The following is a 25,192-nucleotide window of genomic DNA, read 5'->3' as shown; positions in this document are numbered from 1 at the left end:
GTTTCCTTCTGAGGTACTGTTTCTCATCCAACCTTTTTTTGGATGTCTGTTTCTGTTTCATTCTTCTCGTTTTGTTGAGAAGCACTTTGCGTCTCTCTTGTTTTTCCTCGAGGTACCCTTTCGAGTTTAATAAAATTTCGTTTGCTGAAAAAAAAAGAAAAATTACATAACTTCATTTTACAAGAAGTCTCACAGGGATAGGGATAGGGAGTATTCATTTCTCTTCTTTTTTCTTTTTGGTTAAAGGGAGTTTATGGTTGCACGATTTTATTGATAGATGTAGGAGTGACCTCGCATAACATTTTCTATAGAAATTCCTAATATTTTTTGCATGTTATTCATAACATTTGTGTATAGTTTCATAACACTTGTATACATGTCGAAGAAATCATAACATCCTCAAAGACAAAAACTCATAACATACAAACGTTTCGAATTCAAAATTACTCTTGTGAATTTAGGCGGTCCAAATGTTACGAATGCCTATGCAAACATGTTGAATTCAAGAGCGATTACCATGAAATTTATGCTGCCTCGGGACGAGTACTGCACGTTACATCACATCACAGTAGCATGACCAAATAGAGATGCAACATATAATGAATTTAAGACGATTCGAGAGAGAAGCATGATTTATATGTACTCAATATGGTAGACAAAAACAGATTAGTTGGTTTATGCATATATGTATTGAACTACGTACACATTTGCAGGGTCCATAAATACATCACAGATGAGTTTACGTTAGGTTCCTTGAATAATAATAATAATACGACAAACTTATGAAAATACTGATCAAGAAGTTAAAAAAAGCAAGAGATTACATGCACGCCTTCTGGGTCCAAGGGGTTTCTAAACTCTACCAAATCCATTCACTCATGTTCTTTATTATGGGGTTACAAATGGTAGTGAAATGGCATTCATCATCATCTCATCACCCACCTAATGCATTCACCTGGCCCATTATTTGTTGTAAGTGAAAACTCGATCTCAAAGCATCCACCCTGGGATCAATCCGCTCACGTTTTGGTCTTGCGTTGTCGCAGCAGTTATCTGGTTTGAGACTTGAGGATTATACCTGCATCCCAAATTATAGTTTAAGTGAGAAATTTCAAACATCCTTAGAGCAGCAGCAGCTGCGTACAAGGGATGGGTCTCACAGCGTGCGGAGTACTCTTTGTAGAAACCCCACATTCGCAATAGGTCTGTGTTCAGTTTCTGTGCACATAGCTTTGTTTTTGTTACAGTATTGTGCACATAGCTTTGTTTTTGTTACAGTATTAAACTTTTTTCCGCTCAGAGAAAAATCAGTGGCAGTAGTGTTAGTTATAGTTAGTAAGGTTCGATGGTCCCTGCTGCTGGGCTACCACTCCACTTGTGTTTTTGTTTATGAAGTTTCGTTTAATTAAGCAATCTGATCATCTCTGACTCTGAGTAGGAAGTTCAAAGAATTACCCTATTTGCAAATTGGAATTGCACTCCAATGGCTGGAAGAATCCCTGAGATTGATGATGATGCTGCGGGTGACCATATGTGCTACTCTGCTCTCCACATGCCCATGCTGATTGGAGGTGGTTTTCTCTGTAAATTTCACCGAGCTGCCGAACCAAAAAAAAATAGCAAAAAGCATATCTTTTGTGAACACTTACAAAATTATCGAGTCAAGAAGGGATTCTGATAGGCCTGAATTATACAAGTGTATTCTTAAAAAGCCTACGGTCTTGGGCTCGATACACTGGTTGTCGACGACACGTGAGTGTTTGAATTCATCTGATGTTCATCTCAATGACATAAAAACATGCCAAAGTATATGTATTGAAGAGTATATTTCTTGCATGTTTTAACGAAGTGTCTTAGGTAATTCATGCCTAATGTAGGAGTTCTTTGTATAGTTCATGGTATATTTGGATTTCCGAAGTTATGTGAATATTGGTACATGTCCAACTAAACTTGTCAGACACGCATCTCATATTTTCATCCACACGCCAAGTGTCCGACCAAGTACTGTACTTAAAAATTTCACGATCACAGCTTAAATAGTATATGAGGTGTAGAAATATATGTTGAGCATCCCAGCAAGATAGACCTATAAGACAACCGTGACACCTCTAATTTGGATGCACCTATAGCCCATTTAAGTATGTTTAATGATATAGGTACCAACGGCCGGGAGGGAAATCATACCGACCGGCCGTGCTGGGCCGTCTCCGGCCACCGGAAGGCCGATCCGAGCCATCCAAAAATTTAAAAATAAAAAACCGAGGGGCTTAGCGCGGGAATCAACGGCATCTGAGGCGTGTAGGGTGCTCGGATCAAGCACCCTACACACCTCGGATGCCGTTGATTTCAGCGTTGGGCCCCTCGGTTTTTTTTTATAGAATTTTTGGACGGCTCGAATCGGTTGTCCGGTTGCCGGAGACAGCCCGGCGCGGCCTGTCAATACGATTTCCCTCTCCGGCCGGTCGGTACTCGTAGCAGCACTCTTTAAGTATTGAGATTTTTACCTCTAAGTACAGAAAAGTGAAACTTAATTAAGTATTATTACTAGAAGGAAAAAAGTCCTAGAGCGCCTATGGGAAAAATCCGCAAGGTCATATATGGCAGGGTCACATACAATACTTTACGGTATGAAGCATGCCATCTTATATAGTATGGGTCATCCGCGCGTGCTCCAGTAAGGCGATGTTGAAGATCCAAACCACACAAATTGACAATGGCCAAAGCGTGCGTATAAGGCGATGTTGAAGATTCAAACCACACAAATTGACAATGGCCAAAACGTGCGTATAAGACGACACAAGACACCGGCATTTTGAAGGCACCTTTCGGACTGTGCCCATAGGAACAAGCCGATAAGATTACTTTGCTGTGTTGGGCCAGGCATCGTTGCATAAAAATACTCGGTCCAACTTTTCCGCATGTTGCCTTATGAAAAGATAGGGATTACATGGATGTGATTACCTTCCTCTCTAAACCCTTGTTGGCCTCGGCCCACAGCTGTTCCTGTAGTTTGAAGCATGTACCCTGTCAGTACTAGAAGCACATAAGTTTATATACTTTTAGATGAAGATAACCAATAGAAACGTATCATCTATATTTATTAGGATTGATGAATCCCTGATTCCCTGCAGATTGATTCTGCTATAAACTGCAGGAACTCACCAGGCAAAGCCAAAACAAGAGTTGGCAAGGCAGGAATACCGCTTCCAATCGGAAAAAAACCCAGAAAACAGAAGGTCCATATAGGAGGATAGATGAGCAAGCAGCACATGACATTTAGTTGAAAGACACTCGGTTACATTCAGAAATGTGGGTACGTACCTTCGTTTGAAGATCGTAAAGCTGATCCAGCATGGATTGGGTCTGCAGATTAACCAGGTCAGAATCACACTAAAGAATGTTTAATAGATTGTGATCAGATTATGATGGCTTCATGAACCACAAAACCATCTCTAGCAAACTAGGACCCGACTTACTTAAGTCGTCCAAAGATTGATTCTCAACTGAATACCGCAGTAATTTTTCTTTTCTGACATTCAAACAGCAGTGTCTGAGTTGAAATCGCCCTCCACTTTAATACAATATATGCCTGAGTTTCGATATGCTTTCTCACTTAGATTTACCTGTTTTGCTTTCCTTTGGCAACAGATCGATCGACCTTGTAGGATTTTGAATAATTTTTCCTTATGAAAGGAGTTTTAGTATTCGGAGAGATCGACATGGGGGGAAGGTAATTTGTGCTAATTACCTTTATTGATCTAATCTGCTTCAATGAAGTCTCCAGTTGATGCTCAAGATTTTCAAGCTCCTTTATGTTTAAGGGGTCCAAGTCTTCCCCAAGAAGTTGTCTACCAAATGAAAGGTTTGCGAAATCAATAACAAACTTAGTCCCAAAGATCATTGCAGCAAAAAATAAAAAAAAAGATCATGGCAGCACACAACTTCATGTGTTTGAAATGTATCGAACGAAAAAGTTTATAGAACCTAGCTAGAAGATTGAATCAAATCACCCGACGGAGTTAGTATACCTTTGATAGCGTTGCAGTGCCTCATGTTTACCTTTGAGTTTCAAGTACTCTCTGTAGCAACTTTGCTGGAGGGCAAGGGAAAAAAATCATCGAAGCAAATTAACGTAATGCTTATAAATAGAATGCAAAATATCGTAAACTACATGCATCGATTGATTGCATGTCAACAAGCATTTTTTCCGAATGTTCTTCTATCAACTCAAACCCGAGACCTCCTCCTTGGACACTAGGCCCGCTTGTCCTCAATTAATAGTTTAGCTATATACCTCCATCTCTTGGCTGGCTGAATGGTGGTTAACTTCCAGTGTCTCATAACTGCATTTTTGGTACCGTTCCAGTGTCTTGGGCATGCTGAGGTTTATTCAAAATGCACACACACACGCATTCAAAATAAAAACCAATTAGCTAGGCGAATTAGGCATGTCGCTAAAGGAAAAAACAAAGAAACACTGTAAAAAAGACAATATGGACCACACAATACCTGTACAATGTTAAATTTATAGGAAGTATCATACCCACAAGAATTGTTTTCCCTCCAAAACTAGGAGTAAAAAAAGTGGAAGTGTGTAAAGTCTCTTGACCTTGGAAAGGGGAAAACAAGTGTTTAATTTCGGGGTGGGATAGAAAAAAGAGAACATTTTTTTAATCTTTACGTAGGTCAAAGATTAATATCAAAATTACTAGAGCATGAACTATTTTGAAAAGTGATTCGAGTATAAATCAAAGCAAATTTTACCAATATTCAGAGATGGGATAAGGTTTTGGAAGAATTTAAACCTTAAAGACACTTATATAGTACATCCAAAGAGGGGCATCACACACACAATTAAATTTGAGATTTCAAGATATGGGGGAAGTAATACTCCTAGTAGTGTAAGGAAAAAGATTTTTTTTAGGACGGTGAAAAAAGGGATATTATATAAATAAAGAAGAGCAAGAATATTTTTTTTGTAAGGAAAAAGATTTAAGGAAAGAAAGCGTATCAGATCGACATTGAAGATTAATATATCCTCCATAATCTTTGAAATGAATTAATCTTCACTCGTGGATCATACCATGTTGACTCAGAGAGTACTGAAGTTAGATTTTTTCACCTCCTATGTGCATGGATTCATATACTAACAAACACTACTCCATACCTAATAAATGTGTATTTGTATCAAATAGTAGCACTATTTTTTTTTCCTCGGCAAACAAAACGATTTTATAAAACTCAAAATGGGGTACATCGAGGGGAAAAAAGAGTGAGTTAACACTTACTCACCCACAAAACACGAACAAAAACCCAGAAAAACAAAAAGGAGCATCCAACTGAAAGTTGGTACTCCTTCCGTCCCGGTTTGTTTGTCATCTTTTTGACTTTTTGAGAGCGTTGGACCTCTTAAAAAATTGTCTATAATTTTCAATTCGTAATGTTTTTAATATGCAATATGGATCTTGTTTGATAGATCTCAATTAGTTTTATTATACAAAATCTTCAAAATCATAAAAAATGTTATAAAATGTAAGATATAAGTATATTTTTGAAAGATACGAATTTCGACGATTGAACAAACAAATTGGGACGGATGGAGTAACATCAAACACCTCAAGCCTATACTTAGAGCTTTAGTTTACGGATTCCACCTAGAAAGCTCTTAAACTCCTCCACCGAGTACACCTTGATGTTGAACTTTGTTTTCATCCACATAACCATCCTTGTTTTGACTAGATCCCCTACCTCACTTGTTGACCTTATTACATTGTTGAAAATGAGGTCATTCCTCGCAGGCCACAAAGACCACAAAATAGCAAAGCAAGATTTGATAGCACTATTGTGGAGCGAGATTTGATACCGCTTGCACTATAAACGAAGTTAGCAGTTTCTACGATTATGATCTTTCGACATTGTGATGAAAAAAAAAAAAAGAATGTGACTTGATAACACTAATAAGTACTTCATGTTAGGGGTGAACCCGTATAACTCGATCACGAACGCGTCTATCACATTAGAGGAGAGGCGAGTGATTTGGTGAAGACATGAATGGCTTTTTGGATCAAAGGGAAGTATTGTGGAAACTTTATATCCATCTTAAAACCAATTGGTAATGAGTGGAGAGGTTCCAAATGTTATTAAGTGATCACCCATTCCACTTCCAAGCAATGTGAGACTCTATTTCCTTAACAACCTCCCTCATGTGCAGCCGCGTTTGAGATCTGTCATGTGTGGCCACTTTTGGGTCATATCATCGTGCAACCTTTTTGCTGATCTGTCATCGTGGGGTATGGATTGTAAATTTTTTAAAATGTGAGGTGAAATGGGCCTCACTTTGTCATTCCTTCTTCTGTATCTCCTCCACCTTCTGTTCCTCCCTTCACTTCTCCTGCTTCATTTTCTACATCTTCCCAAACCATGTATCACCTCACTCTCTACCTTCTCCTGTGTCTCAGCATTTGCCTTCTCCAGTTGTTCCAGTTGATCCCATGGTTACTAGGGCCAAAAACAGTATCTCAGTTCCAAAAATTCCTTTTACACTTCTTACTCACACACCTCTTCTCACAGAACCTAGTTCTTTTAAAGAAACTATGGCCTTTCCTGAATGGAGACAAGCTATGTCTGAAGAATATACTGCCCTCATGTCTCAAGGGACTTGGTCTCTTGTTCCTCTCCTTCCAAGTTCCCCTCTAATTAGTTACAAGTGGATTTTTAAAGTCAAAAAACATTCTGATGGTTCAATAGCTAGATATAAAGCACACTTAGTTGCTCAGGGGTTTCAGCAAACAGAAGGAGTGGATTACACTGAAACCTTCAGTCCAGTTGTGAAACAACCTACAGTTTGAGGGTTCTGACTTTAGCCTTACATCATGAATAGTCCATTAGACAATTAGATGTCTCCAATGCTTTTTTGCATGGTACAATTCAGGAACAAGTTTATCTTAGACAGCCTTAAGGCTTTGTTAACTCTCAATTTCCCACTCATGTATGTCAACTAGACAAGGCTTTGTATGGCCTGAAACAAGCAGCAAGGGCTTGGTATGATATGTTGTCCAACAGTTTATTGCATCTGGGTTTTCACAATAGCTTGGCTGATTCTTCTTTATTTGTTTTCACTAAGGAATCAGATTTGGTATATGTCCTTGTCTATGTGGATGATATCTTAGTCACTGGAAGCAATCCAACACTGATTACTCACATCATTCAACAGCTGGGTACCTCATTTGCCTTGAAGGATTTAGGTCCTTGATAAGCCCTCTATAATGTAAATAATAGGGCTTATCTCTCTCATTTTTTGTCACACACACGTGCTTAACTTACTTTATTAAGATGATATTGCGCGGAGTTGGTGTTTTTGGCCCTTGCAGGTTTAAGGTGGAAATAAGGCGTGTTTTGATGCCATGGATCAATTCCAAGGGTATCCGTACACCCGAGGCCACTTGGCACTCCATCGCCGAGTCCCAAGAATGATGAACAGTAGCTTTGGAGGGTGTGCGGGACAACGGAAGCCCAAAGGGCATGGAAAGGCTAAAGAACCAAAGGAGACAGAAATTTGTCCAGCCGCTACCCGTAGCCCAAAAATGGTACTACCCGTAGCCAGTGATCAGAAGCTGTGTCAAATTGCAAAACGAGACTACTACCCGTAGCCCAAAAATGGTACTACCCGTAGCACCTGGGATTTTCTGCCGATTTTTGTACCCGACCAAGCAACAACTTAGGGGTATTTAGGACTTTTGTAACTCTTTTTTAAGGGGCTATAAATACTTTCAAGCCTGATTTCAGTAGGGTATCTTTACTTTGGCACTCTCTCTCTCTCTCTCTACCTCCATTAATGGAGCTCCCATCTCTCTCTTCATTTATGCTTTGAGGAGGATTTTTGAGTACGATCCGTCTACTTCCAAAGCTTTTAGTCTTCATTAAAGGTGTAAGGAATCTCATTCTCTTCGAGGATCTTGTCTTTATTTCGAATTTAATCAATGTTTAGTTTTCTCCTTACCATTACCCGTGCTCATTTCATGTCTTCTTACGATATGTGTGAGTAGTGTAGTAAGGTTAGGTTGTGGGATGGTTAGCATCCCGTAACCAAGGGTGTTGCTTGTTCTTCTCATGTAATTTTCGTTTTTATAGCTTAAGCATATGCTAGGGTCAATTTTAAGTATCAAAACTTTGAGGTGTTAATCTCTTTGATCAAATGTAGGCAAGGGTTAAACTTCTTGCCACATTTGATACTTGGAGCTATGTCCCTCCTTGTGTTTGTCTAAATGCACCAAAAGAACCCTAGACATGTTTAACACTTTGGTTAAAAAGAGAAGAATCAAGTTTATCCTTGCGTTATGGGTGTTAATTATTCCTAAACCTAGCCTTTAGGTTAATCTCCAGTTAAAAATCCGTAGTTAGGTTAAGTAGCAAGTTAACTAAATCGTTCAGTTGGCCGTCTCAACGCCGAAGTTTGGTTGGCGGTCCTAACGCTAAATCTCTACGCGAGCTAATCTCTGAAAACAAGTTATGGATGCGCTCCCTGTGGATTCGACCCCGGACTTCCGGGTATTATGCTTTCAACCGACCTAACCCTACGCTTGGGGTATTCTTATTGCAACACACATTAAGGTCGCAAGCATTTTTGGCGCCGTTGCCGGGGAGCGCTTTCTTTTATAGCTTATCTTTGGAGGTTCGCCAACCCATTGTAAGTATCTCGTTAATTTTTACTTTGTGTGATTTGTAATTAATCTAGTGGATACCTCTAACTTGAGCCTCTCAAACGTGAGGTGTAACGAAGCTAGAGTAAGTACAAATCACCTTTTCTTTTATTGCTTTTCTTATTGAGGCGGCGGCATAGCCCCTCGAAGCTATTGTTAGGAGGTGGCGGCATAGCCCCTCTTGTCTGTTTACTTTAATCTTGTTGTCCATTGTTTCTCGAGAAAGGGTTCTCAAGTGTATGCGTGGTGGTCATCGTGGAGCCTTTCGGAGCCCAACTTCTAAAAGGCTTCATAGATCTTTTTCTCCTCCTCGACCCAAAACTCCTCGTCGGGTTCGAGCTAGGACACCGCCACCCCAAAGAATTCCTTTTTCTGTAAGAACCCCTCCTCGAGAAAGAATGGCCGGAAACGGTGAAGGCGAAATGCCACCGGTTGTGCCCGAAAGGACCATGAGTGACTATATGAATCCGGCCCGTTCTACTCCGCGGCCCACTATAGTCCTTCCGGCCACAACCGACGCGAATAACTTCACCGTTAAAATGCATCACATTAGCATGATGCCATCTTTTTATGGCAAAGACAAAGAATGCCCGTACACTCATATGCGGGCATTCGAGGAATTGGTTTCCACAATAGTGTCCACGCCCGCTCAGCTTGAGTCCGCAAAACTAAAACTCTTCCCATTTTCTGTGAAAGACAAAGCCAAGATTTGGTTGAATAACATGAGGCCCCAATCCTTGGCAAATTGGGCGGATTTATCAAAGGCTTTCTACATGAAATTTTTTCCCCCGCATCTCACAAAGGAACTCATGAATCAAATTCAAACTTTCAAACAAAGAGAGGGGGAATCTTTTTATCAATATTGGGAGAGGTACAAGGATTTGCTTAACTCCATCCCACATCATGGCTTACCGGTTTTTCAAAGAGTCGAGTTTTTGTTAAAGGGATGCTTTCCAAGCACCTGACTTCTTATGGATAGCATGTGTGTGGGTGGAGTCATGGCTAAAACCCCTGATGCGGCGTGGGACTATTTTGAGGAATTAGCTGAAAAAACTCAAAACTGGGATTGCTCGGACCCCTCTGAAAAGAATGTGTTTAATCCGGTTCCGAGCAATTCCGGTAAATTTCAATTGAATGAGCAAAATGAGTTAGCCCACAAGGTCGCCCAGCTTTCCCGCCAAATTGAAACTTTACAACTCAACAAAGTTGCTGGGGTGGCCTCTGTGGCCAAGGCGGAAGACATTTGTGTTTTATGTGAAGTTGCAGGTCATGCTACGGGGGATTGTCAAATGCTCCCTGCCGTTAAGGATATTCTCCAAGGAACTGGCCCATCGGAGGTCAACGCCGTTAATCAACGGTTTGACCCTTATTCTCAGACTTTCAATCCGGGTTGGAAGATGCATCCTAATTTCCGGTGGAGCGATTCTCAACCTCCCGGACCGCCACAAGTTCCACCGTCTCAACAAAACCAAGCTTTCCGGCCTTCTCAATCTCAAGGAGCGCCGAGGTTTTCTCAACATCAACAACCACCGGGATTTGCACCTCCGGGACCTCCTCATGGGCAAAATCAATTCCAACCTCAAAAGCGATCTTTGGAGGATATTATGTCATCTTTTATGCAAAGTCAAACGTCCCTCAACGAGCAAACCACTCAAACGCTTGGGGAAATCAAAAATCAAATGGCAAAGTTGACTAATACGGTGGGGGTTCTTCAACAAGAAAAGGGGAAGCTTCCGACTCAACCCCAAGCAAATCCCAACGGAACTCATTTTCTGGGGAGCTCTTCGGTGCCTAGTCCCGAGCAAGCCAAGTCCATTATAACACTGCGGAGTGGCAAGGAAGTTGATACGGCCGTTGTCCCCAAGCCTAGCAAGCCACGGGTTACACCTATTGTATCGCAAGCACCGGATGTTTTTATTGACTCACCAACCTCGGAGCCTTCTCCCGTTGGTGAGCAACCGGCAAAATCTCAAGAGGAAGAACCCAAAGGCCCCGCCTCTCAATTTCCAGCTCCTTTCCCCCAAAGATTGAAGGCACCGGCCCGTGCCAATACCAATGCCGAGATTTATGAACTTTTCAAGCAAGTGAGAATCAATATTCCGTTGGTGGATGCCGTCAAGCAAATTCCCACGTATGCCAAGTTTCTCAAAGACTTATGCACTCAAAAGCGTAAGTTGAATGTTCAAAAGAAGGTTTTCTTGACGGAACAAGTGAGCTCTATTATTCAAACCAACGTGGTTCCCAAGTATAAAGATCCGGGTTGTCCAACCATCTCCATCACCATTGGCGACAAGAAGATTGAAAAAGCCCTCCTCGATTTGGGGGCTAGTGTGAACTTGCTTCCGTATTCTATTTATGAACAACTTGGATTGGGGGAGATGAGGCCAACATCGGTGACCCTTCAATTGGCTGATAGAAGCATTCGTGTTCCACGCGGGATGGTGGAGGATGTACTCGTGCAAGTAGATAACTTTATCTATCCTGTGGATTTTATCGTGTTGGATACATGCCCTGTGCCCTCCTCGCAAGCGTCAACGTCGACTCCGGTCATTCTTGGGCGTCCATTCCTGGCCACTTCCAATGCCGTTATCCATTGCCGAAGCGGTTTGCTAAACCTCACTTTCGGCAACATGAGGATGGAGGTGAATGTGTTTAATATCGGAAGCCAAATGGGGGATGACGAGTGTGTTCATGAAGTCAATCTTATTGATTCTTTGGTCCAAGAGCATATGGACACTTTCTTGTGTAAGGATCCGTTGGAGGTGTGCCTTACCGCCGAAGAAAAAAATTTTCTTGACTCATTGGAGGTGGAGTATTTGTGTTCTTTGCTTGACATTGAAGATGTTTGTGGGACGGACGTATGGTCTCCAAAATTTGAAGAGTTGCCTCCTCTCGAGAGCAAGACCCTTCCCTCGAGTATTCAATCACCAAAACTCGAGTTGAAGGTCCTCCCGGAAACATTGAAATATGCCTTTTTAGGTGAAAATGAAACTTACCCGGTGGTGATCTCCTCCTCTCTCGTCGGCTCGCAAGAATCCCAACTCCTTGAAATTCTAAAGCGGCATACCAAAGCCATTGGTTGGTCTATCGCGGATATTAAGGGGATCGATGCTTCAATTTGTTCCCACCACATTTCCCTCGAGGACGACGTCAAACCTTCTCGCCAACCCCAACGCCGGTTGAATCCCATAATGAAAGATGTGGTGAAGGCGGAGGTTTTGAAACTCTTGGATGTGGGAATTATTTATCCTATTGCCGACAGTAAGTGGGTTAGCCCCATTCAAGTAGTTCCCAAGAAATCCGGTGTCACGGTGGTACCCAACGCCAACAATGAATTGGTCCCTACTCGAGTCACTACCGGATGGCGTGTGTGTATCGATTATCGGAAGCTTAACGCTAGCACTCGGAAGGACCATTTCCCTCTACCTTTCATTGATCAAATTTTGGAGCGAGTGGCGGGACATGCTTATTATTGCTTTCTAGACGGATATTCGGGGTACAACCAAATAGAAGTCGCCTTACCCGATCAAGAGAAAACGACGTTCACTTGTCCTTTTGGGACCTTCGCTTATCGACGCATGCCATTCGGCTTGTGTAATGCGCCCGGAACCTTCTCACGGTGTATGATGGGCATATTTAGCGATATGATTGAGAAGATCGTCGAGGTATTTATGGATGATTTCTCGGTGTTCGGTGACTCATTTGAATCTTGCTTGGAAAATTTGGAGAAGGTGTTGGCAAGGTGTGAGGCGAAAAATTTGGTGCTCAATTGGGAAAAATGCCATTTCATGGTGACTCATGGTATCGTGTTGGGTCATATTGTATCGTCGAACGGTATCGAAGTCGACAAGGCCAAGATTGATCTTATTGCCACCCTCCCGACCCCTAAATGTGTCAAGGACATCCGCTCTTTCCTCGGGCATGCCGGTTTCTATCGGCGTTTTATCAAAGATTTTAGTGCAATATCTCGGCCATTGTGCCATCTTCTCTCAAAGGATACCCCGTTTGAATGGACTCCGGCGTGTGAGGAAGCATTCAATAAGTTGAAATCAAGTCTCACTTCTCCTCCCATTGTACAAACACCGGATTGGAATTTGCCATTTGAACTCATGTGCGACGCTAGTGATTATGCGGTTGGGGCGGTTCTCGGGCAAAGAAAGGACAAAAATCCTTATGTTATCTATTATGCGAGCAAGACTCTAAACGAAGCTCAAATGAACTATTCCACCACCGAGAAAGAGTTGCTTGCCGTCGTCTTTGCCTTAGACAAATTCCGGTCATATTTGGTGGGATCTCCCATTACTGTTTACACCGATCATGCCGCTTTGAAATACCTCTTCACGAAGCAAGATGCGAAAGCTCGATTAATCCGATGGATCTTATTGCTCCAAGAATTCAACATCACGATCAAGGATAAGAAGGGAGTGGAGAATGTGGTGGCGGATCACTTATCCCGTCTTGAGTTTGAGGATTCTTCCTCGAGGATTCCAATTGTCGACTCATTTCCGGATGAACAACTTTTTGCCGTTTCAAGTTGCCCGTGGTACGCTGACATCGTCAACTATCTTGTCACCGGGCGACTTCCGGACCATTGGACCCCACAAGACCGGAGGCTTTTTCTTAGTGAGGTGAAAAGATTCTTCTTTGATGATCCTTATCTTTTCAAATATTGTTCGGACCAAATTATCCGGCGGTGTGTGCCCGATGACGATCAACGGGGGATTCTCTCATTTTGCCATACCGAGGCATGTGGTGGCCATTTCTCTCATAAAAAGACCACCGCCAAAATTCTCCAATGTGGATTCTATTGGCCAAATCTTCACAAGGATGCTTATGCATTTTGCCGGGCTTGTGAGCAATGCCAAAAACTAGGTGCGGTGACTCGGAGGAACATGATGCCCCTCACCAATATCCTAATCGTGGAAGTGTTTGATTGTTGGGGAATTGACTTTATGGGCCCATTTCCAAATTCTTACGGGTTCCTTTATATTCTCTTGGCGGTGGACTACGTGTCCAAATGGGTTGAAGCCGTGGCTACACGCACCAACGATCATGCAGTGGTGCTTGATTTTCTCAAGGAGCATATTTTGTCAAGGTTCGGAACGCCCCGGGCCATTATAAGCGATCAAGGGTCACACTTCTGCAATCGGCCTTTTACGGTCCTCATGAAGAAGTATGGCATTACCCACAAGGTATCCACCGCCTATCATCCACAAACCAATGGCCAAGCCGAGCTCGCCAATCGTGAGGTAAAACACATTTTGGAAAAAACCGTTAATCCGAACCGGAAGGATTGGTCACTTCGTCTGACCGATGCCTTGTGGGCATACCGAACCGCGTACAAGACCGTGCTAGGCGCTTCGCCCTATCGGCTTGTCTACGGTAAGGCGTGTCACCTCCCGGTTGAGTTGGAACATAAGGCATATTGGGCGATAAAATCTTTAAACTTTCGGTTGCCCGACGCCGGCGTTCATCGTAAACTCCAACTCAACGAACTCGAGGAAATCCGGCGGGATGCTTATGATAATACCAACATTTATAAATCAAAAGTCAAAGAATTTCATGATAAGAATATCCAAAGAAAGAATTTTGATGTTGGGCAAAAAGTGTTATTGTACAATTCTAAACTCCATGTTTTTCCCGGAAAATTGCGATCTCGTTGGGAGGGGCCCTATGTTGTGCACAAAGTTTTTCCACACGGTGCCATTGAAGTTGTGAATCCCGCCAATGGTCATATTTTTAAAGTGAATGGTCAACGTTTAAAACCGTTTTTGGAAAATTTTGCGGTGGAGGACACGGTGGAGGAGTTAGTTGATCCGGTTTATCCGGATGATCCGTTGGTTTGAAAGGTTCTAAAAATAAAAATGTTTTCACGGGGAGCTTTTGCGTACTTCTGGACTTAATTGTTTGGAAGGCCCGGCCTCTTCGGGGGTACCCATCATTGACTTGGGTTATAGCTTCGCACGCCGCTATTCAAACAAGGTTCGTGTACCCAGCTCCGGTTAGTAAGGGCAAATTTTTTGTGGTTCGGTATAACCACCCGAGCTTCGCTTAAGATGTTGTCTAACTTGCTTTACGACACCTTAAGTGAAACATGGGGAGAAAAGTAGTACCCGTTTAATCACGTGACGATTCGGTGGATTTAAATACTTGTTCATAATAATTTCTGGGCCGGGCTATCACGAGCCGGCGGTACTAATGTCGTTTGTCTCCTATTAGGTAGTTGGTTCTTAAGTCTTTTGCAGGGTAACACGCTACCGCACCAGCCTTGGTAGTTTGGGTCTAAAAACCGGGGTGAGTGAGGCATTCAGGAGCCCTAAGCATGGGTGCGACTATGTGTCGCGGTTGTTAGCCCAAGAAAGCTCCGGCGATGGCTCTGTGCGACTAGCTATGGTTCCGATGGCGGGGCCGAAAGAGTGGGCCTTGGAAGCGGTTCCGATGACGAACGGTGGCATTGACGAAAAATCCTCCAACTTGGTCGAGGTATCGGGTGGTTGACATTCCACCCCGTCGGTACATTTTTGTTCTCCCTTCCCTTATTTTCCGTCTCTTTGCATCGAGGGCGCTGCATATTTCAAGTTGGGGGGGATAGATTATTTATGGTTTGCGTTTTCGATTTTGCATAGAAAATTTTAAAATTTTTTGTGCAATTTTCCCTTGTAATTAGTGATTTCAAGTGCTAGATACTTAGATTATGCTCAATTTTCCTAATAATGGCAAGAGTCGAGCACCCTGTCGAATTTGATTATGTGTTGAATCCATGTGCATGCATATATATGAACTTTGTTGAACAAATTGAGCTCCAAGGTGTGTCAAGTAGTATGCATCGCTTAGAGTTGAAGTTCGTTTTGAAGCATCCCATGCTTGTTTGTCTCTTTCCGCACTTGCGTAAATAATTTCCGTTTGTTCATACTTGAGTAGTTTAGATATCTTTTATGCATCATATTGGAGTTGATTGGCGTATGTAGGAAATGATACAAGGCAATTTTTGCATGATAAAACCTCAAAAGAGTCCCCTTGTCCTTAATTTTGAACCAAAGTCCGAGTCTCCGTTTATTGCTCAAGCTTAGGGAACCGGATGTTTGGAGGGTTGTGTGAAATTGTGTGTCAATGATCTAAGGTGCTTTGGGATGGTGTGAACCAGATAGAAGTGGTTGGGATGCAAAAGAACGAAGAATTGATATGTGATTCCCTATCTCCCCTCACACACTTCAAAAGTTAAAGCCCCAAATTTTCATCTCCCTCTCCAAAGCTCTTGGAATTAGCCCCTCAATCTCTCTCACTACAAATCTCACCTCAAATGACCCTATTCCTCAAAGAAAAATCAAAGAAGTGCTATGAAAGAGCAAAAATCGAATTTGAAAGAGGGTTGAATACTATCATGAGAGGATTGGTTAGACATCCAGACTAGCATATATTCCGGATGTGAAGGAGTCCGATGAGAAGGGAGAGCTCGAGGCTCAATAACGTGAGGAGCCGGATGAGAATTATGACTAGGTGTGGTGGAGTCGGTGGTAGTAATTCTAGTAGGACATAACTAGTAGTTTTTCTTCATTTCATTTTCGTAACCTTGTTTGGTGATTGGCTAATACATGTGGCCGTGGTTTGGGTAGTTTAGGGGATGGTAGTGGCCAAGGGTAGTTGAAACCAAGCAGAAATTTATGGCCGCTACCCTTTTTGTTTCCCTTTTCTTGGCACCAAGGTCATTATAAGCTATTAAAGTCCTTAATTGATCCTAATGTACGCTCGTCTAACTCTTTTTGATGCGTGATCGATATCTAATGCTAATTTAGTATGAAATTTCTATTAATTCAGTTAGTTTGTGAATAATTCCTTAGCTCTCTTTGTCGGCGCTCTTTTGATTAGCTTGCATAGCTTCTTCTTTTTGTCTCTTGCTATTGCAAATTCTTGCTAGCGCTTATCATGGGATGTTGTTCTAGTTTTTTTTACTTGGTGAAATTTCATATCTAAGTTTCCCCTTTTGAGTCTTGGAATGGAAATTCAAGGCGGACGTGTGTTGCTTGGCCGTTGGCATAATTTGTTCACCTTAGTTCATTGTATGCATGTGCGTGTTTAGCTTGTAATTGAGTTCGAAGGGGTGTTTGTTTGGACTCATGCCAAGTATCGTTGAGCATAATTGTTGTATCTTGTTTCAGGGGAACATTGCATAGCATTAGTTACTTACTTTTTTGGGTAAGTTTGCTAGGGACTAGCAAAATCCAAGTTGGGGGGTGTGATAAGCCCTCTATAATGTAAATAATAGGGCTTATCTCTCTCATTTTTTGTCACACACACGTGCTTAACTTACTTTATTAAGATGATATTGCGCGGAGTTGGTGTTTTTGGCCCTTGCAGGTTTAAGGTGGAAATAAGGCGTGTTTTGATGCCATGGATCAATTCCAAGGGTATCCGTACACCCGAGGCCACTTGGCACTCCATCGCCGAGTCCCAAGAATGATGAACAGTAGCTTTGGAGGGTGTGCGGGACAACGGAAGCCCAAAGGGCATGGAAAGGCCAAAGAACCAAAGGAGACAGAAATTTGTCCAGCCGCTACCCGTAGCCCAAAAATGGTACTACCCGTAGCCAGTGATCAGAAGCTGTGCCAAATTGCAAAACGAGACTACTACCCGTAGCCCAAAAATGGTACTACCCGTAGCACCTGGGATTTTCTGCCGATTTTTGTACCCGACCAAGCAACAACTTAGGGGTATTTAGGACTTTTGTAACTCTTTTTTAAGGGGCTATAAATACTTTCAAGCCTGATTTCAGTAGGGTATCTTTACTTTGGCACTCTCTCTCTCTCTCTCTACCTCCATTAATGGAGCTCCCATCTCTCTCTTCATTTATGCTTTGAGGAGGATTTTTGAGTACGATCCGTCTACTTCCAAAGCTTTTAGTCTTCATTAAAGGTGTAAGGAATCTCATTCTCTTCGAGGATCTTGTCTTTATTTCGAATTTAATCAATGTTTAGTTTTCTCCTTACCATTACCCGTGCTCATTTCATGTCTTCTTACGATATGTGTGAGTAGTGTAGTAAGGTTAGGTTGTGGGATGGTTAGCATCCCGTAACCAAGGGTGTTGCTTGTTCTTCTCATGTAATTTTCGTTTTTATAGCTTAAGCATATGCTAGGGTCAATTTTAAGTATCAAAACTTTGAGGTGTTAATCTCTTTGATCAAATGTAGGCAAGGGTTAAACTTCTTGCCACATTTGATACTTGGAGCTATGTCCCTCCTTGTGTTTGTCTAAATGCACCAAAAGAACCCTAGACATGTTTAACACTTTGGTTAAAAAGAGAAGAATCAAGTTTATCCTTGCGTTATGGGTGTTAATTATTCCTAAACCTAGCCTTTAGGTTAATCTCCAGTTAAAAATCCGTAGTTAGGTTAAGTAGCAAGTTAACTAAATCATTCAGTTGGCCGTCTCAACGCCGAAGTTTGGTTGGCGGTCCTAACGCTAAATCTCTACGCGAGCTAATCTCTGAAAACAAGTTATGGATGCGCTCCCTGTGGATTCGACCCCGGACTTCCGGGTATTATGCTTTCAACCGACCTAACCCTACGCTTGGGGTATTCTTATTGCAACACACATTAAGGTCGCAAGCAGTCCTTTACATCATTTTCTGGGGATTGAAGCTATCTCAACTCCAACTGGTATGGTTTTGTCTCAAACCAAGTATGCTACTAGTCTTCTTCATAAAGCTAGAATGCAAGAATGTCGACCTTGTACTACTCTTACCTCCCTCAAACCTGCTCCTCTAGATGGAAACACTCCCATTTCCAATCCAAAGTTCTACAGGTCTTTAGTTGGTTCTCTTCAATACCTTACTCTAACTAGGCCAGAGATTAGTTTTGCAGTAAATTCTGTATGTCAGCATATGCATTATCCTTTAGACAAACATCTTACTGCAGTCAAACGCATTCTTAGATATGTTAAAGGAACATTGGATTATGGTCTTTGTTTTACTAAGAGTGGTCTAACTCTGACTGCCTTTACTGATGATGATTGGGCTGGGGATGCCCTTGATAGACGATCCACTGGGGGTTACAGTGTGTATCTTGGAGCCAATTTAATCTCATGATCTGCTAAGAAACAAGCCACTGTGGCTCGTTCCTCCACCGAAGCAGAATACAAGGCATTGGCCAATGTGGCAGCAGAGGTCATGTGGCTTTTACAGTTGTTTTAAAGACTTATGTGTTCCAGAGTTTACTCATGCCCCAATCATTTGGTGTGACAATGTGTCCGCCATTTCTTTGGCAACTAATCCAGTGTTCCACGCTAGGACAAAACATGTAGAGGTCAATTTTCATTTTGTAAGAGAAAAGATTAGTCAGAAACAATTGCAGGTTCACCATGTTCCTTCTGGCTATCAGGTTGCTGATATCTTCACCAAGCCCCTCACCAATGATCATTTTTTGTTTCTTCGTGCCAAACTGCTGCTGGCACAAGTGCCCACATCCGTTTGTAGGGGGCTGACAACCAAGCCAGTGCACAACTCAGCTCAAGCTTCAGCTGAGTCAACTGAAAACAGCTCAACTCAAGAGCCAACAACTCAGCCAGATGTTCCACTAATTCAGTTAGTTAATGCTCCACTAATTCAGTTAGTTAGTGCTCCTCTAAGTCAGGTTGTTAGCACTAAAATGGTTAGTTAGTATATGTTGAGCTGGATTGTAATTAGTTGGTTGAGTTGGTATAAATACTTGTAATCTCTGTTTTTCATTGTAATTTGGTAATCACCGACTGAGAAATAAAATCACCTTTATCTCGTAAAGTTCTCAAGTACTACATTAAGCAGTATTCCATACATATAGAGGACTCCAAGAGGAATTTGAATGGTATATCAGGAGGTTAGTTGATATTTCTTTCTTTGTAATGTTTGTTTTGGCGACATTCGATTCTTTGTTGGATGCCTTTTTTGTTTGTCTTTTGCCCGGTGGACAGGGGCGAATCTAGCATGAGCACACGTGGGGCACGTGACCCACTTGCAATTTTTGGAATATTTTTCTTTTGAAATACTAGTGTAAGTAATATATACTTAAACTATACAAAACATAATTGAGATTGCAGCTTGTAACAGTGGTAAGTGTTTGGTCCTCCATGCAAGAGGGTTGTGTTTGAGTCATTGCAGTGTCATTGACTCTCTTTTTTTGGTTATGATGCTTAAATGGTTTTAAAACAAAAAATTCTTCCAAATGTTCAGATAATTGAGAGTTGAACCATGCCCAATAAATACTTATACTTAGTAGCAGAACCAAAAAACCAAAAGTACGTTTGTATGCATTACACAAGATGTAATATATAATGAACTACAAATAAACAAACACTAATATTCCATTAATTTTATTCACTATCATCCGTTTAAGTATTTTTACTACGGTTTTGTGCTTCCAAAGTGACCCATCTATATGAGATTTCTGAATCCGCCATTGCAGGCGGATGTTGTACATGATTGTTACAAGGCGTTGGTGCCAACTACCAACTTAGTTGGAATGAATGCTCATGACCTTTTATTTCCTTGATGTATCCTTTCGAGCTTTGATAAAATTACTTTTCACCAAGCAAAAAAAAAAGCGTTGAACGAAGATGGGTTGCGAGCTTCTCAAGTAAAGGGTTGGTGCGATCCAACTTTATGTTAGGGTTGATGTTAGGGTTGGAGCGATCCAACTTTCTGTTGGATGGTCCAATGTTGTTATTTTCCTTTTCCTGTTTTGTTTTCTTCGCTCAATAAGCGTTTGTGCTTAGTGAGTTCCTCTCTCGATGTACCCTTTTTGAGTCAATAAATTCTTCGTTTTGCTGAGCAAAAAAAAAAAAAAAAAGGTTCTCAAGTAAAGGGAATAGATCTTATAGTAGATTTGAACCCAAAGGAAGGTAGCTAGTTGGTGCACTCAGTCCTGGGTGAGTAACAACTATCAAGAGGGAACCAATCTAAGGAGGCTTCACAAATCCAATCTTTGAAAGGGGACCAATATGATTTTCAATTTCTTGGGGTTGGTATGCAGAGAAGAGTGGAGAGATGTGTTTCTAGTGATAGATTGTCCTTTAATGCCATCCTTAAATTGGAAAGGAGAGTGAGAAGATCAAAGAGGAAGATTATAAAGAAAAAACATATCGCGGAGATTGGTGTTAAAATCGATGACCAAATCCTTAGGAAAAAGAGGAGTCTTTCTTCTTCGTTTTTGTTCAAGGAAGCTCGGAAAACTCTGGACGTTGGTCATAGGTTAGGCATTGAGCCTAGAGGGGGGCCTAATTTCTTGTTAAGGAAATTTGTTGAAATGTAGGAAAACGAATTAGCTGAAAGGATCAACACTCTCGATGACCTGGAGGAGGAGGATGATTTGGAGGATCTTGATGATATCGAGAAAGGAGCTTCCCTCTCCTCGGAGTTTTAATTCCGAGGTTTGGCCTTCGTTTGGCCCCCTTGGTTGGATCGTTGTGCGTTGATTTTTCTTTTTTGGTTGCTTGGGCTGCTTTTCCAGATTTGTTTGGATTGGTGCTTTGATTTTCATTGCTTTCCTTTAGGTCTTGGGTGGCTTTATGCCGGTGTGCCCTTAATCCTTTTAATCTTCGTAATTCTTTATAAAGATTAATAAATCCTTTTTGCTTAGAAAAAAAAATTATGGGAATTTCCTTGTGGAGACAGATACTTTGATGTCTCTATTCAATCAGTAATTTCATTTTCTACTAATAATGCTTAGCGGTAATCTCTTAGACCTTCCACAAGGAAGACCAGGGTTTTAGCCTTGTTAAAAGCGTTTGGGGTTCAAGATTATGGACAGCTTCTGACCTCTGTGCACTAACTAACTAATTCCTCCCCGATATCAGTAGTAGGGAATTCTATTATAATTCAACAAGGGTACATTGAGAGTAGGACAAGATTAGGCAAGCATCAACCTATATGTATGTATCCCATATAGATTGACATCCATATAAGAAAATCAGATTCGGACTGGGAAATGCTACGTTATATACTATATACTAATAGAAACAGAATATGCTATTGTATGGAATTGAATTTTAAACATTGAGGGTCTATAAAGGCATATAGCAAAACGATTTTCAAATAACCTTGTTAAATAAGAAAGAGAATACCCAGACAATCAAAGAAATACTCCAAAAAGCACACGAAAGTAAGGTTCTTTAATTTTTCTCATAGTGTTTTTTTTATGTCAATCGATAGAAAAGATCATTTATACCATGTATGAATTACAAAGTACAAACCATGCACGGTACACTACATATTTATTGTGAGAGTCCGCGAAATAACTACGTCTAACAACTCAACCAATACAGTAAATAAGTCCATCATATAAGAAAGAAATAAGAAAGAAAAGAACCCCGGCCTCTAAGAAAAGAATACTCACACGCAGGTAAATAAATTCGAACTAGACCCAATTGGTTAAACAAAACTCATATGTGTTTGTTCATGACATTAAGGTTTTCACTTGGGTGCTTAAAAGTGGATATTCTAATAATATAACCTTTTTTGCCGATAAAAAAAAAAGTGGATATTCTATTTTTGGATTGCTATTGAATAAACAATCTAATCTAATAAATTAAGGCTTCTTGGCATTAATTCATGTAGTGTTCTGCAGATTTGCCTATTCATTTCCACCCTCCTAGGCGATCGAATACCGTCACCCGCCATTAATTCATTTAGTGTTGCTGCTTCGTTTGTCCGAGGTTTTGGAGTGCTTTAGGGGGTGGTTCTTCTGCGGTTTTCCGGTTTTGTTGCTTCCGGGTGCTGCTGTTTTGGGTTGTGCCGATTGGGTCTTTTCCTTGCTTTTTCTCTTCTACTCTCCCTTTTTTCCATGTACCCTATCGAGTTCTCTTTAATAAATTTTTTTGCCGATCAAATATATATACATATGCAGAAATCTTCAAGTAAAGACCTTAAAATAAGGATCTTGTATGCGGACCTCCCATTTCTCGCCTTTCCCGATCTAATATTGATGATCCGAGCTGCTCAATGTGATCAGAACGTGATTTTAAGGGTACCCGCGAGAAATTGGCAAAAAAAATGACCGGGAAGGGCTTGATTTGAGCAGTTTTTATTTGAACCGTTAGATAAAAAAACAAACAAAAACTGCTCGGATGAAGCCTTTCCCGGTCTTTTTTTTTGCTGATTTCTCGTGAGTACCCTTAAAATCACGTTCTGAACACATTGAGCGGTTCGGATCATCAAAATTTGATCGGGAAATGGAGGTCCGCATTTTATTAAAATAAGGTGGTCCTTATAAGAAGGAAACTCTCTCTCTCTCTCTCTCTCTCTATATATATATATATACACGCACACACTGCAACTAAACAACGAAACTGAAATGAATTTTTTTATTGACAAAAAATTTATTGACACGAATTCCACACATAGTAGTATAGTAGAACGAGAACTGAAATGAAAATTACAAACTGAACTTCTAAGAGTTTTTTATTGGAAAATATATGTTCATTGATTAGAATTAAGGCTAGTTCCGACAAGTAAAAAACTTGGGGCAGTCGAAAAATTAATGTTGAACAGAGTTCAAGCCAAAATATATATGAACTCTCTCTCATACACAAAGAGGGCCGGAGCGCTTAAATCGTTAAATCGGTTAACCATCTCAATATGAACAGATCTAGTTTTACCAAAAACCAAATAATTTGATCGCTTTCCCCCTTTTAAAAAGAGAATTTTTAAATAAAATTAAAAGAGAAAGTAAAGATCAAGACTTCAGCTAAAGAACGAAAACAATAAAGACCCAAAATTGACCACGCAAACGAGAGAATCAGTGTGTGGATTTGTGTGTGTCATACAACGGTCAATCGATCTATAACTAGAAAATTTAGCATTCTTAATCACCCACCTTTCCTTCTTCGTTTTTTCTTTTTGATCGGCAAAATATAATTTTATTAATAACTCGACAAAAGGCACATCGAAGAAAACAAGGATGAGCAGCTCACAACCAAACCTAGTAATCGAGAAGCAGAGGGGTGAGCTGAAATTTTGCTTTTGATAACGTTAGGAAAAAAAAAAATTGTGTTTTCTCTCGCTCATTCATCAATTCCTTTTCATAGTACGCCGATCGATTTCGTTTTCTGATCTTTTAAAAATAATCAAATTTGACATAGTGATATGAACAAAGAAAAACCTAGTAATCAAAAAAAAAAAAAAAGACTGTTTCTAAATGACGGATCCAAACCCTAGTAAACCAAAAGGAAAAACCCACAAGAAAAAGAATTTAATGTCATATATCTCTCTGTGTTTAAGGTCGAGAGAGAGAGAGATTACTTGGAGGTGCTACAGAACTCATAGAGCTTGCCACGGTTGGAGAAGATGATGAGTGCCACCTCAGCATCACAGAGCACAGAGAGCTCATAAGCTTTCTTGAGCAATCCATTCCTCCTCTTCGCAAAAGTCACTTGCCTGTTTATTTTGTTCTCTATCCTCTTCAGCTCCACTCTCCCCCTCCCCATCTCTCTCTCTCTCTCTCTCTCTCTCTCTCTCTCTCTCTCTCCTTTTATATAATATCTATAAGTAATGTTGTATCTATCACCCTTATCCTCTTTGGAGCTACCAGATGAATCCTGTTTTTCCTGAGGTAGTACGCAAGCGTTAGCCCAAAAGGGTGAAAGAGAGAGTTGGAAGGAAATGGAAACCCTAGCTAGAGAGAGACTTATTAAAGATGGAAAAAGATAGATATGCATACATACATGTGCATGTACACATAAGAGGAGAGAGAGTGTGGTTGTGGTTGTGCTTTATTTGGATTTGTTCTTTCTTTGGATTCTCTGTTTTTAACCTCAGGATTTATTACATCTGCGATCCCCACAACAAAAATCAGAGCTAGGGTTAGGTTTTTTTTTTCTTTTTTTGGGTTTTCACTTACATGTTTTGCTAAGCATTTCAAATACCTCATCCCCACTCTCACTAGTAGCAAGTGAAGATCCCACAATCTCTCTTGTGGTTAGGAATAGGAATGGCAACGGGTCAGATCAGGTCGAATTTCACTTCCTCCGTTCTCGAATTGAAGAAAGAACGATTCATATATTTCTTTCTACCATACTATCAGATCGCATTGAATACTGCCGATTCGAGTCCGCTCATTTCATTTAAGACACGAAATTAGAATTCTTTTCATTTTCTTTCTTCAATCATTGATAAGAACTCAAAAGTCGCGTTTCATTCAAATTTTTTTAATGAATAGGAATTTTTAATCATTTTGACTGACTGTTTTTACGTAAATGATAAGTAGAAAAGCTGTAGGAATTAGAATGAACAGTGCAGTAACAATAAATGCAAAATCTTGTATACCCTCTAAACCTGCCCTAAATTATGCCGAATTCTTTTTGGGCAATCCGTTCCCGCTTCGGATAGGATTTGTGTTTTCCCGCCTCCCATCCTAGTATTCAACGGAAATTATTTTCGGCATCGCGATCAATAATACAAAAAAAAAAAACTAGTAAAATGCTAAATTATCAAAATCACTAATATGAGTAAAGAGGCATGACACTCATTG

At 40.8% G+C, this 25,192-nt stretch overlaps 1 protein-coding gene and 1 non-coding gene across 2 annotated transcripts; both read right to left on the bottom strand.

The window, feature by feature from the left end:
* Positions 1-652: 652 nt before the first annotated feature.
* Positions 653-24,405, bottom strand: LOC131336539 (agamous-like MADS-box protein MADS2). The gene is made up of 8 exons (XM_058372414.1): positions 23,965-24,405; positions 4,295-4,379; positions 4,029-4,093; positions 3,749-3,848; positions 3,322-3,363; positions 2,962-3,003; positions 1,456-1,598; positions 653-1,078 (listed from the first exon to the last, which is right to left on the bottom strand). The coding sequence occupies exons 1-8, from the start codon at positions 24,378-24,380 to the stop codon at positions 991-993; spliced, it is 981 nt and encodes a 326-aa protein (XP_058228397.1). The 5' UTR covers positions 24,381-24,405; the 3' UTR covers positions 653-990.
* On the bottom strand, positions 9,503-9,609 carry LOC131299328 (small nucleolar RNA R71). Its single transcript, XR_009190710.1, has one exon. It is a non-coding gene; the product is annotated as a small nucleolar RNA R71 (small nucleolar RNA).
* Positions 24,406-25,192: the final 787 nt, after the last annotated feature.

Source organism: Rhododendron vialii, chromosome 8a (genome assembly GCF_030253575.1).
Source record: "Rhododendron vialii isolate Sample 1 chromosome 8a, ASM3025357v1".
Lineage (NCBI taxonomy): Eukaryota > Viridiplantae > Streptophyta > Magnoliopsida > Ericales > Ericaceae > Rhododendron > Rhododendron vialii.
Note: the sequence above shows the minus strand (reverse complement) of the source record. Positions and strands in the feature narration are given on the sequence as shown.

Bases quoted from the DNA above. Each gene is read 5' to 3' on its own strand.
- LOC131336539 (XM_058372414.1), bottom strand. From the start codon at position 24,380: ATGCATATCTATCTTTTTCCATCTTTAATAAGTCTCTCTCTAGCTAGG. The intron at 4,094-4,294 runs GTATATAGCTAA...CTTGCCCTCCAG, and splicing joins CAGCCAGCCAAGAGATGGAG to CAAAGTTGCTACAGAGAGTA. The intron at 1,079-1,455 runs GTAATTCTTTGA...TTTGGGATGCAG, and splicing joins AATTCCAATTTGCAAATAGG to GTATAATCCTCAAGTCTCAA.